The 12,441-nt window shown below is 44.6% G+C and overlaps 2 protein-coding genes and 1 long non-coding RNA gene across 3 annotated transcripts; 2 read left to right on the plus strand and 1 right to left on the minus strand.

Annotated features, from left to right (window-relative positions):
* The first annotated feature begins 591 nt into the window (after nucleotides 1-591).
* Nucleotides 592-3,343, plus strand: zp3c (zona pellucida glycoprotein 3c). The gene is made up of 8 exons (XM_076280339.1): nucleotides 592-888; nucleotides 1,126-1,238; nucleotides 1,333-1,436; nucleotides 1,857-2,031; nucleotides 2,140-2,266; nucleotides 2,370-2,458; nucleotides 2,653-2,729; nucleotides 3,213-3,343. The coding sequence occupies exons 1-8, from the start codon at nucleotides 592-594 to the stop codon at nucleotides 3,341-3,343; spliced, it is 1,113 nt and encodes a 370-aa protein (XP_076136454.1).
* A 1,125-nt stretch (nucleotides 3,344-4,468) lies between these two features.
* Nucleotides 4,469-6,853, minus strand: LOC143104374 (inositol 1,4,5-trisphosphate receptor-interacting protein-like). Its single transcript, XM_076268457.1, has one exon. It carries the CDS (start codon nucleotides 6,248-6,250, stop codon nucleotides 4,856-4,858), a length of 1,395 nt encoding a protein of 464 aa, XP_076124572.1. The 5' UTR covers nucleotides 6,251-6,853; the 3' UTR covers nucleotides 4,469-4,855.
* A 77-nt stretch (nucleotides 6,854-6,930) lies between these two features.
* On the plus strand, nucleotides 6,931-12,229 carry LOC143104456 (uncharacterized). Its single transcript, XR_012983075.1, has 3 exons — nucleotides 6,931-7,051; nucleotides 10,885-11,161; nucleotides 11,978-12,229. It is a non-coding gene; the product is annotated as an uncharacterized LOC143104456 (long non-coding RNA).
* Nucleotides 12,230-12,441: the final 212 nt, after the last annotated feature.

The raw sequence follows: 12,441 nt of genomic DNA on the forward strand, positions 1-12,441 counted from the left end.
AGTGCGTTTGATGAGGATGGACCTGAAGAGGGTTGGGAAAAGCTGGAGGCGCTCCTAAAGACTTCATCTGAGGGAGACTGGCATTCTGAAGTATCTATCGTTCCTAGCCTGTCTGAGACCAAAGAAACGATTCCGTGGCTCTCACATAAATTGCAACAGGTTGTATGGCCCCCTCAACAAACGCAACAAACTGTTCCATTGGTGTCTGAACAACCTAAAATGATTGACGTCTTTCCAGACCCCTTTCAACAGCAGGTTACTGTGAAACCTCAACAGCAGGTTACTGTGAAACCTCAACAGCAGGTTACTGTGAAACCTCAACAGCAGGTTACTGTGAAACCTCAACAGCAGGTTACTGTGAAACCTCAACAGCAGGTTACTGTGAAACCTCAACAGCAGGTTCCAGTGGTCCCTGAGCAATTTCAACAGCAATTTCAACAGCAATTTCAACAGCAATTTCAACAGGTCCCTGAGCAATTTCAACAGGTCCCTGAGCAATTTCAACAGCAGGTTCCAGTGGTCCCTGAGCAATTTCAAGAGCAGGTTCCAGTGGTCCCAAAGCCACTCAACCTCCCTGTGTTCAACGTGGTCATGTCCCCCATCGGCAGCGGCGTGTTCAAACCGGAGGAGGGCACCAGAGCTCTACCTGAACCGGTGAAGCAAATATTCCTGCCTCCGGCGGCCACAGCTGCCCCACCTCCCCAGTATGGCGACGTGGATGCTCTTTGCCACTTGGACCGCATGTACGTGAGGATCAAGAAGGAGCTCTTCAGCAAGCCGGGGGACGCCTGGCAGTACCTGAAGATTGGGACATGTGCAGTTAACGAGGACACCGCTGACCACTACTACTTCCTCTACTACTTGAAGGGCTGTGGCATAAAATATGAGGTACGAGTTTGATTTGCCTTTCCATTTTGTGTATTAATGTAACACAACTAGTACATACAATTGCAACAATCTGGTTTCACCTAATCAAGGAGGCTATTGACCAGTGTGGTCAAGTATACACAGCTGTGAAGGGTGGGGCATGCTGGGGTTGGACTGTGGAGGTTGGAGAGACTAGATTGAAAACCACTGCAATAGGGCACTGACGGCTAATTCAGACCATGTTCTGTGCCACTACAGGAGAAGGAGGACTACTCGACGTTTTCCAACACGCTCACCTACAAGCCTCCTTCCACGGGGCCAATCCTCAGAGAACTGCCGTTTTCTGTCAACGTGCGTTGCAAATACTACAAGTGGGTATTTATTGTTTGCACTTAAATATGTGTATATTGTGTGTATCAAGGTTTATGTGGCTTTCAAACACATCTGTATGTGAATTGCTTGCAGACACTTCTATGCCTATGCGCGGGGTTATCATCCAGACCTTAAAGCGGGCACTGTGTTTGCTGAGCTATCCCTGTATTCACAGTTCACCCTCAGACCATATGATGGTAGGTTTACTTGCAGACAAGGTTTTATAATAATGTTGTTTTCAGATGTGGTTAAAGGAGAATTCCAGCTACACTCTGGGGGCATGTTCAGGAGCCCCAACGTTCATGCCCCCAGAGTTTAGCACTGTAGCTGCTGGTTGCAGCAGCCTGAGCTAGGTAGAACCGATTTGTTTGTTTTTTTGACAATCAGTGACAACACAGATCTTTTGTGAAATCAACAGAAGTCTCATTTAAAGACTTGACTTGGCCATTTTAATTAACTTTACACATTTGAAAGGGTCCATGTTTAACCCACAATCAGAATCCTGGTGGTGCATTATTGGAAAACAGGATGGCTGATTCAGCAACATGCTGGAATTGATATTCTCTCTGTGGTCAAACTTGATTCCTTGCTGTTAATCTGTGCCTTCTCATTTGTAGATAAATGGGAGCCGCTCAAGCCTAGTGACAGCTTTACCATTGGCAAGCCGATGTATTTTGCGGTCAAAGTGCCACCAACCAACTGCGCCGAGCGGACCTACATCAACCAGTGCTTCATCACTCCCACCAGTGATGCCAACGCCAACCCCAGATATACTGTGGTTGACAACAATGGGTATGACCATCAGAACTCGCCCATCCATTATTGCCCACAATAAGATTCTCCTTGCTGCCTTCAAATGTATCTTTCATGTCCTGTTTACTTTGGCCTTTCCCTGTACAGATGCATGGTGGACAGCAAAGCAAGTACAAGCTCCAAATTCATTCCACATGCCGATAAGACCACTTTAAGATTTTCTATCGGGGCATTTGTCTTCAGGGACTCTGCTGTGCTGCCTACAGGAGGATGGGTAAGATTCTGAAAATTGTAGCCTACGGGCTTGGGTTTGTTAATCTGTGTTCATATATATATATATATATATATAGCTATAATGTTGTGCCTTCTGATTCCAGGCTCTCTACCTGCATTGTGAAATCATTGAAGGACCAGTGACCCCCAGCCCTAGTCTGAAGTCCTGCACCTATGACAAGGGCACTAAAAAGTAAGGCTAATCACCATCTCCAGTATTCACTTGCTGAATTTCCAAACTAACAAAGGTGTCCAATAACATGGGGATAAACCGGAGTATACAATGAGTTCATGGACGTTCTCTAAACATTTATTATTCCCCCCCCCCCCCATTTCTTTTGCCTTTCTTCCCTTTCCCTCCTTTCTGTCCATCTCGTTCTCTGACAGGTGGACGGAGCTCTATGATAATACGGCCTCTGTGTGCTCCTGCTGTGAGGCCACATGCCCCTCTGCTGTGCCGGCAGGTGAGTGGGACGCCTATACTGTTGCTATGGGGAGGTCCTCTGAGGACTGAGCTCTACCCATTACCGCTTCACATTTGTTTCTCAGGCGGTGATTCTGAAAGTTAAGGTCATGGAGTTAGTTTGCTACTTGTGTGTTTTTACACTAGTGTAGTGGGTCCATACTCGAGTAGAGTTCAGTACGCCATCTCAGAACTGCAGGAAGTTAACGGCTATTTTTTAAACCAGTCTGGGTCTCTGCTCTTTGAGGCCTAGTCTACCTGGTTCTTCAGGACGGACGAAGTATAGAGAGAAATAGTGGCTAGAAGTACCTGGACGTGCAGTTGGAATAAGTTGAAGGGGAAGTTTGTAAGCTGTGGATTTCAACATGCTTCTATAAAGTCTGTCATGGTTTGCAAAATCTGGCCTGCTGAGACTAAGGTTGAAATTGTTTTGGCCTGAGCTAACATTATCATATTAGCATTGTTTTTTTTTTTTGTTCCCCAGACTCCAGGAAAATGGTCTCTAGTGACCCGTGGAAGTTGGGTATGCCATCTGAACAGCGGATTGAGAAGGCCGCGGTTGTTCCAGACCTCACAGAGGCAGACTACTCGGTCGATGGATTTGAAAAGTACTGAGGCAGTTAATATCCTGAAGGACCAACTTGTGGAAGTTGAAATAAAATATGTTTTTACATTCATATTTTTGTCTGTATATTTTATCTCCATTTGTCTTGCATAAATAACCAGCCCACCCAGCTGTAGTGACCATGCCTCCCATACCAATTCTGCCCCCTCAGTTCTGTTATCCTTTTGCAAGCCCACTGTACACTACCATTCAAGTTCAGGCTCCTTTTTGGTGTCATTGTGTTTACTCCATGGTGCCAATGGAGGTTTCTTTGACCAGGACAAAGTTTGAACGACACAATTATTTCCAATAGAAATCAATTTTTTTTAATTTCTTACTCAAAATCATATAGCCTAGAAATCTAGAGGCACCCTAGCAACTCTCCGTTGGCTTGCGAGCTGGAAAAATTAAACTTCGATATGGCCAATCACATCGTGTATAGCGACGTTAGGCGGGCTTAACATAATGATTGATGGCAGATCGCGTTGCAACTGTTTGGCTTGAATTCCCTGCTACTTGAAAACAAAGAAGATGGATGTTGGTGTTGGCAAACAGCGTGACATGAGTTAAGCTTTTTTGTAAGTTGGCAAAAGTTTGAACTAGCCCACTAGCTCCGCTGGTGGGAAAACGCATGGGACTCATAGCGCTGTCCTATTGCGTGCAGAGGTAGTTTGAAAGACAACCAATTATCCCGCCCCTCGGACTGAGCACTGCCAACGGTGAGTGCCCAGACCCTACATTTTAATGTGGGTCTGGCTCGTCAAACTACAAATCATACTCTTCATTTCTAGGTGGCCCCCACCACACATGCATGCACATGCAAACACACTAAGTTTGTGCATGCTTTGCAAGAAATGCAAAACGGTCTTCGGATAAGTGCAATAATATAGTTAGATCATCCATTTCATCCAACAGTATAATTTAACATCAACCTTTATTTTAAAATATTTACAGCTGAATACAACAGTTTACTTTATCCCCATTGTAATAGTGGTTCTGAGGTTTTTTTGTTTGAATCATTGCATCTATTAATAAAATAAAGCCTTCAATTTGATGTCAGTTTAAAAACTATTTTTATTAAATGACAATCACAAATTCAGTGGATGTCAATATGGGTTTTTATAATGTTCCTTGTTTCAATGTTCTCTATGCTGTCTATGCAGTGTGGTTTTAATAAGGGCAGGGTTTTCTGCTGGTTTCACAAAGGCCACATCCAATTCTTCCTTGTCCTTGTCTAGCCATGACATTTTAAAGGTTTAGGCACATCAATAAAGGATGAATGAAACGGTTACCATTTTTAAAGTAGATTTTACAACTGGGTATGGTATTTTGTTTGGAACTAGAAATACTGTTTTTAGAGTGATGCCAAGCTTACATACACTGATACATTAATCTTCACTCATGTAAATATGACACTGTAGAGATGTATTGACAACACTGAAGTTAGAGCCTGACTTGTCAACCCAACATTGGGCTTAACACGCACAGTTCACAATTTGGCCAGTCTTTGTCTAAATCACTTTTTATGAGCTGGAATCCACCTTCTTTGGAACGTTCATATACTCCTGTATCAGCACGGGCATATTCCGCAGCATTTCCTCAAAGTGCTGGACAGTTCTGGTGTACAGCCGTCCCTGACTCAAGAGCGGCTGTAAAACATTAATGGGCTTTGACTGACACATGTTTGCGGGGAGCCCGAGCTCCGGTGGGACCAGTGGGTTGCCGACGAGAGCGTGACTCAGCCATCTCTTCTGCAGGCGGCTCTTGAGGAGGTCCAGCGCGTCCCGCAGTCGGCCGGCCAGGTGCTCCGGGCCCCATTCCGACGGCGCCTTGTCCAGCAGCAGGTGCAGCAGGGCCGTCTTGAGGTGGTGGCTGGAGAGGCCGCTCTCGCCGGTGAGCCCGGCTTGTTTCTTGTTGAGGAAGGACAGGATTCGCAGGCAGCGGAGGTGGCAGGCGTTGGGCGGGAGGCGCCGGCCGAGGTGCCCGAGTAGGCTTTTCTCGTAGCGGGCGAACGACAGCGGCCACTGCTGGGCCTCCATCGGTGCGCCGTCCTTCCTCTTCGGGACGGCGACGTAGGAGACCAGACACACGTCCGTGTCCTCGCACTTCACCACGGGCGTGACGTTGAAGTGGACCGCCTTCCCCGAACGGAACCGGACGCGCAAAGCCCCCGGCGATTCCCGGCTCTGGAACGTCAGCTCCAGCTCGTACTTGTGCGACATCTGCTCCCAGGCTTTGCGCACGGCTGACCGGAACCACTTGGCCACGTCGGTTCTGGACAGGTAAGGGCTGTTCTCACAGCACAAGGGTGCGTCTATGGCATCTGCGACCTCACCATTTTTCTCCTCCATTTTCTCATGGGTATGAAGAAGGCACAGCATATCGTTGTCTTCGCCGGTCTGACCGCATGGGCATCCATTGGCAGTGCCTCGTCCACCTTCACGCACCTTCACCCTCCCGTATCCCGAGCGCACCTCGGACTTGGTGTGTCCGTCCTGGTCAGTCGACAGCTGGGCTTCGAAGCTGTACGGCTGGCGGGGGGAGACGGGCACCCAGAGGTCACAGGTCAAGGTCCTCCCCGTGCACCAGGCCTCGTAGAGGCTGCCCACCTCGATGAAGTCGTCCACCTCCATGTCGGCTCGGTCACCCGACGTCTCCCGGATGGCGGCCAGGAGGTCGTCCACGAAGCCCTCCACGAACTCGCGCACCCGCTGGCTCTCGTGGGGGGGCACGTGGACGTAGTGGTCGTAGAAGCCCGTCAGAGTCTCCCGATCTGGGACGGAGATCTCGGCCGAGACGTGGCGGGCGGCCTGGGGGTCGTGGTTTTTTGGCGCTTGGGGCATTTCCTGGTCCCGTGACTTGCCTCTCAGGCAACTGTAGAGGAAGGCGATAACGGAGAATGCGTTGAGATACCACATGTAATCAGTGCTATCAGTGGAGGTTTGACTTTGTCTAGGTTTTGTCTGTGACCCTATCCCCACATCGCTATCTAGTTGCTTCTCTGTACGTCCAGGGTCACTAAGGTCAAACTGAGATGGTTGCTTCTCTGTTTCTGACCATTTGTCACCACTATGAGATGCAACTTGGTCATCAGATGCTTTCGAGTTCACGTCAGGGTCACTAAGATCAGAGTGAGACAGGTGTGCCTCTTCCTCTGCCTCATGGCTCACCTCATTTTCAGACAGAATGGCTTCAGGCACGTCTACCCCACCCTCTGCCAGTGTTCTATTCTTTGACTCTGGTTCTGGTTCTATTCTTGACTCTGGTTCTGGTTCTTGAGGGGCACGATGTTGATGTGCAGTGACAACTTCCTGCTGTGGGGAGTGCTCCTCGCTGACACCTGACGGCTCTTCATTCTCTGACTGTACTGCGTCTTCTGCGTCGGGATATTCCTTGGGGGCTCTCGACTCTCCCGGTGGTCCTTCGATGTCGTGGCCTTGATGACCGCCCCTGGTTCTGCCACCAGGTTGGCGCCTTCCTGTTCCAACTGCCCCTCGCGCAACCTCATGCTGGTGATGATGTCATCATCGTGCTCAGGAACGTTGGTGTGATCCTTCTGCAAGATCAAGCCTGCCACCGAGGTATGTAAACGCTCGAAAAACGCAGAAGAGCCCCGTATAAGAGCCCCAGTGTGATAGGCTGGTTGCTGTCATGTGACACACGCCACCACAAGAAAGCGGAAACGCATCGTAGAGCGAGAGCTGGCTGTGTGGGGTAAGGTAAGTTAAACTACGTAAATTTAGTAAATAATAATGTTGTTTTTTTGTTGTTTCGAACAAAATATAGGGATACTTATCCTGACTAAAACTCCTTCATGCTGTAAAACAACTAGAATCACGCGAAATTAGTGCAATTTCTTAGTCAATGTCTTATAAGGGTAAAAGACGGACAAATACGTGATAATTAGCTAAATAAATCATTGTTCACGACACGTTATGGTTAAAGTATCAAAATGAATGCAATGGTGATACAATCAATGAGGTCAGTTTCACGTAATAAGCTATTTGTTTCTTTGGCTCTGGGTAATTGAAATTAGCAATTTCTTAGTACAATTCAATGTCTTATAATGGTAAAAGACGTGGACAAATACGTAATAATTAGCCAAATAAATCATTGTTCACGACACGTTATGGTTAAATTATCGAAATGAGTGCCATGGTGATACAATCCTGCTTTTCAATTAGTTGAGATGGTGTTTGACATTAAACTAGATGTACCGCGTAGCGGTACAAAATATGACCGCCGCTCAGTCCTGCACATCCATTCCGCGAAAATAAATCATATTAATGAATTTGTCTCCATCTTCTACTCCATTCCCCACTCTTGAAACTTTTGTGTATGCTTGTTTGAAATGTGTGTTTGCACACATTCCGCACACAAAGTAGCCTACTGGCGCTGCAAAGGTGAATAGATTTGTTTCTGGGCCAAAAAATCTGTAACATTGTTATAAAACCTTTAAAATCTCTAAACAATCACAAGTAGGGCAGTTCATCACAGTCCATCCATTGCAACTGGACTGATGAAAGGTACACCTGTAGGCTACATTGTATTTGGGAAAAGCAGAAGGTAGCAGCATAATGTATTTATTTATTTATTATTAAACAAAACAATCCCTGTCAGTTCCATGCAGTTTTCAACAGCTATCAAGAAGAGAGGTCATGTCATGGATTTTTGTGAATGTTTCTTCTTCTACATATGCATAAGTTTAGTCATCTAGTTCAAATGATATTCAGCTTTATTGTCAATGCACAAATGAAATACCAGTAGTCTAAAACAAAATGCCGTTTTTCCCAGTGGTGCAAATAACTAGCTGACATGTCCAAAGGGCCTTCATGAAATGCGTTGCGAGACTGTTCATACACATTTTAACGGGCAAAGTTGAAGAGCTACTCTCCGTTATTGTTTGTGCAAATAATATGCTGATTCATGTTCCCTTGCATTTTGCAACCATGAGGTCAATGGTTAAGCTCAATCTTTTGACGCAATCTTTTGATTTTCACCCAGCCTAGTCCATAGGCGCCCGATAGAAATATTGTTTAATTTTGCGATTGAGATATCCACGCACTGGCGCCCCCCCTGCGACGTGTTCGCCCCCCGGTTTTAGAGCTATTCTAAATGCAAAAATGCATAGAGGGAGTTATGACAAAACCGTGACTGTTAACAAACTATAAGCTATATAAGGTAGGCCCTATGCTAGGCCTATTACACAACACAAATTGTCGCTAGGCTATGCTGGCGACCCAAATAAAATCTCCGTTGGAACCAATGGCTTACACCTTACAGTATCAAGCTGCCACCTCTTGGCGAAAAAGTTAATAGTTTTGCATATCAGTAGTAATACATTTCACGTAGCTGTGAATCACGGAAAGGGCGAATGAAGTGGACACTTCTAAACGGAACCCAGCCCACTGTACAGTAGCTCAAGGTCTGTGGCTAAAGCAGCCATAATGAAAGCGTTATCATTGTTTGGATACTTCACACACACGTGTTTTTTAATCGCATAGACTACAACTACCAAGCTGGAATCAAAGCACATCGACTCCCCTCTCACACCCTAAACACGCACTTCGAACAAACAAAAAGCGCCTCAGTCTCACGGAATAGCCATAGGCAAAACTGTATCTGACCCTTGTAACGTTAGTACTAAATCATTCATCGCAAAGAATGATTTTTGTAGCACGTGCAACAAATATGTGTAGGTACAGCCCTGCCCTGAATACATCTCAACGTGCGCTCTAAAACATCTGGTTTAAATGGAGATTGTAGATCATCACGGGATATCTATGATATCATAGACAGGTTATCTTTCAGGTAGCCTATATATTTTCCATTAAAAAACCATCACGTAGCGAACGTGTTGTGGCTAACTCACTTAGCTCCTGTTAGTAGCCTAGGTTATGGTCATAAGCAAATGAGATGACAGTCGAAAGATACAATTAGTGCTGTTATCGATTTGCTTGGTAGCTTATAAACGCATTTATGGTTTTCTACAAATACATCAATAATCAAATTGGCCTCCATCACTCAACCATGCTAACGGTAACATTATTTTACCTACGTTCTGCTATTGATAGGATTAACGTAGCCTACCTGCAGTAAAAAACAAGCATGTCCGATAAACATTCTCAGATTTATTTCGGCTTCAATAGGAAATGGGAATTACATGTCATGCAGAAATCATCCTACCCTTAGACGTTCTCTGCGGTAAACTACTGTAGCCTACAGTCTTGTCCTTGTAGGAAGCATAGTGTCTTTCCAACCCATTTAAGATTAACTTCCAACAAAATTACGTCTCACTGCAACGATGCGCCATCTAGTGGACAAACGACTACTTATCGCCAATACTGGAAATGCAGCCATGATGATGATGATGAATATTTATTTTGGCTTTCTTTTAATCCTACTGAATTTGTAATTATGTATCGGCCGTTCTAATACCGATAGTATGTGGGTGCCTGTGTGTGTGTGTGCATGTGTATATGTGTGCACCACCATCTACAGGCCAATGAGTGTAGAGTCACTAAATGTACACATAACTTAATTTTTTAGACCCCCCCATGGATGAAATTCTACGAAACTTGGCATACCCCCAGAGAATGTCAGGTTAATCATACACATAAAATTTGGTGCAGTTCTGAACGTCTTTACTGAAGAGAGGGGCGATTAAAGCAGAATGATATTGCATTTTCATTTTTTACCGGGGGGGTGCAAATCACAAATGAGTGATTATGGGCTAAGTTGATGTGGGCCCTTGAGACCAACATACCATAAAAATTTCTTCATCCTCGGTGCCACGGTTCAGGTAGTTATTGAGGAAAAACTGCATTTTTTGGGTTTCGGGGGGCCCAGCGCGGAGGGGGAGTGGCCCCCGGGGACCAAACGAAATTTTTCCGTAAAAGTCTAGTGGGGCTACATACCCACCAAATTTCATGTGCCCTGGTGTTTCGGTGCCCCGGGTATCGTTGACCAAAATTTCAGGAAGTAGATGACGGGAAAAAAAAAAAAAAAAAAAAAAAAAAAAAAAAAACTTTGACAATCCCTATATGACCGCTTCGCTAGCTTCGCTAGCGGCGGTCATAATTATAAGCAGGTCAGTTTCACGTAATAAGCTTGGTTTCTTTGGTCTGGGTAATTCATGTGACAAAAAATTCTGTTATAGGCAAAACAAAGAAGTACAACAACATTTCTATCTCCAAAATAATGCATTGTACGCATGTGTGTACTACGTAGTGCATGCAGCTTTTAATGTCCAAAGTAGATACTGATTTTCCTGCATAAGAACTACAAATACTCCTCCAAAACTACAGTGTTGACACTTGAAGTTGTGGAGTTATATTTTAGTAGCCTATTCTATAATAGAATAAATACCCACATCAGTTTTACCCTTGTCTCACCTGTATACAACATATGTCTATGAATTGCAGTAGTGATCAAATGAAAAAGGAAAGAAAGGTGTCCTGATGTGTTGTTTAGGGATGGTCCTGCAATGTTTTCTCGACATATCTTTATGCCCCCCCCCCACCCCCACCCCCCTCTACTTATGTTTTCACAGATCCTTGCTCCTGATATCCTGATGTATGGGTTGTATTTCATTATATGACTCCAGCAGAAAACTCACAGAAAGGAGAGTGGTGTCAAACTACAAGACAGCCAGCATGCAAGCAAGGCCTTGATTGTCCTTGTTTGGCTACTCATTTGTCTACTTCCTGAAGAGGCTGAAGCATGCTGGCCTTGACAACTCAGTCCTTGCTTCCATTAACAGCTGTGTTATGGAGTGCATCCTCACATCATGGTCTATTGCAGCGGTGGATACAGAGGACAGTTGACTGGTATTTTACGTCACTTTTACATTACTTTTACTGTGATTTTGCTAGATATGGTTGTCGCTGTGCTAAATATAGGCCCTTTAATTTTCTTAAAGCCTATAGCCTCTAGATGTCAATTAATATACATTAAGACATGCCCCACCTTGCTACTGACTTTGGTGCATCATAAGGCGTACATAGGCCCATAACGTAGACCGAGAAACGCATTGTACAGCTGACACATGTTGGGCTATACTATTAAGGGACAGCTGAATTGACCACCTAAACCATATATTTTCTTAAAGCCTATAGCCTATAGATGTCAATTAATATACATTAAGACATGCCCCACCTTCCTACTGACTTTGGTGCATCATAAGGCGTACATAGGCCCATAATGTAGATCTAGAAACGCATTGTACAGCTGACACATATTGGGCTATACTATTAAGGGACAGCTGAATTGACCACCTAAACCATACATTTTCTTAAAGCCTATAGCCTCTAGATGTCAATTAATATACATTAAGACATGCCCCACCTTGCTACTGACTTTGGTGCATCATAAGGCGTACATAGGCCCATAACGTAGACCGAGAAACGCATTGTACAGCTGACACATCTTGGGCTATACTATTAAGGGACAGCTGAATTGACCACCTAAACCATATATTTTCTTAAAGCCTATAGCCTCTAGATGTCAATTAATATACATTAAGACATGCCCCACCTTCCTACTGACTTTGGTGCATCATAAGGCGTACATAGGCCCATAATGTAATTCGAGAAACGCATTGTACAGCTGATTATTTCTGATTCTTTCTGATTCTGACTTTCCAGGTTGTCAACTTTTGTCATCACTGAAGCAGACCCACGGTCACCTTAATGAGAGTGTTGCCACAGCCCCTGCAAAAGAAACTCCAGAAGATCCACATTATCTTGCCTTATTGACTACCTGACTTACATTCAGTACTGCTGTAGGAATGTTTATTAAACAGGAAGCTAGCAGGATAGACTGAACAAACAGGCTTTTATTGTTCACTGCTGAGATGCTGTTGATATGCACGCATAATTATTAAAAGTTCTTGGTGTGACAACTTGTCTCCAGTCTCAACCAGTCTCAACAAACAAATCTGGAAAGATAAAACGCAATATGTTAAAATCAAATTTGAAAACATGCCAAAATATATGAAGATTTTTCCCTCCATTAATTTCAGTAGGACTGTTATTTGGTGTTGTTGTTTGACTTATCTTTACTCAATCAAAACAACAAAACTGTAATTTTATTGATAATACCTGAAATA

The sequence above is a fragment of the Alosa pseudoharengus genome, unplaced genomic scaffold (genome assembly GCF_046254945.1).
Source record: "Alosa pseudoharengus isolate Yale_2024_CS ecotype anadromous, Long Island Sound unplaced genomic scaffold, YU_APseudo_1.1 YU_APseudo_1.1_scf_1, whole genome shotgun sequence".
In the NCBI taxonomy this organism is placed as follows: Eukaryota; Metazoa; Chordata; class Actinopteri; order Clupeiformes; family Clupeidae; genus Alosa; species Alosa pseudoharengus.

Bases quoted from the DNA above. Each gene is read 5' to 3' on its own strand.
- zp3c (XM_076280339.1), top strand. From the start codon at position 592: ATGTCCCCCATCGGCAGCGGCGTGTTCAAACCGGAGGAGGGCACCAGA. The intron at 1,239-1,332 runs GTGGGTATTTAT...AATTGCTTGCAG, and splicing joins GTGCGTTGCAAATACTACAA to ACACTTCTATGCCTATGCGC. The intron at 2,459-2,652 runs GTAAGGCTAATC...GTTCTCTGACAG, and splicing joins TATGACAAGGGCACTAAAAA to GTGGACGGAGCTCTATGATA.
- LOC143104374 (XM_076268457.1), bottom strand. From the start codon at position 6,250: ATGTGGTATCTCAACGCATTCTCCGTTATCGCCTTCCTCTACAGTTGC.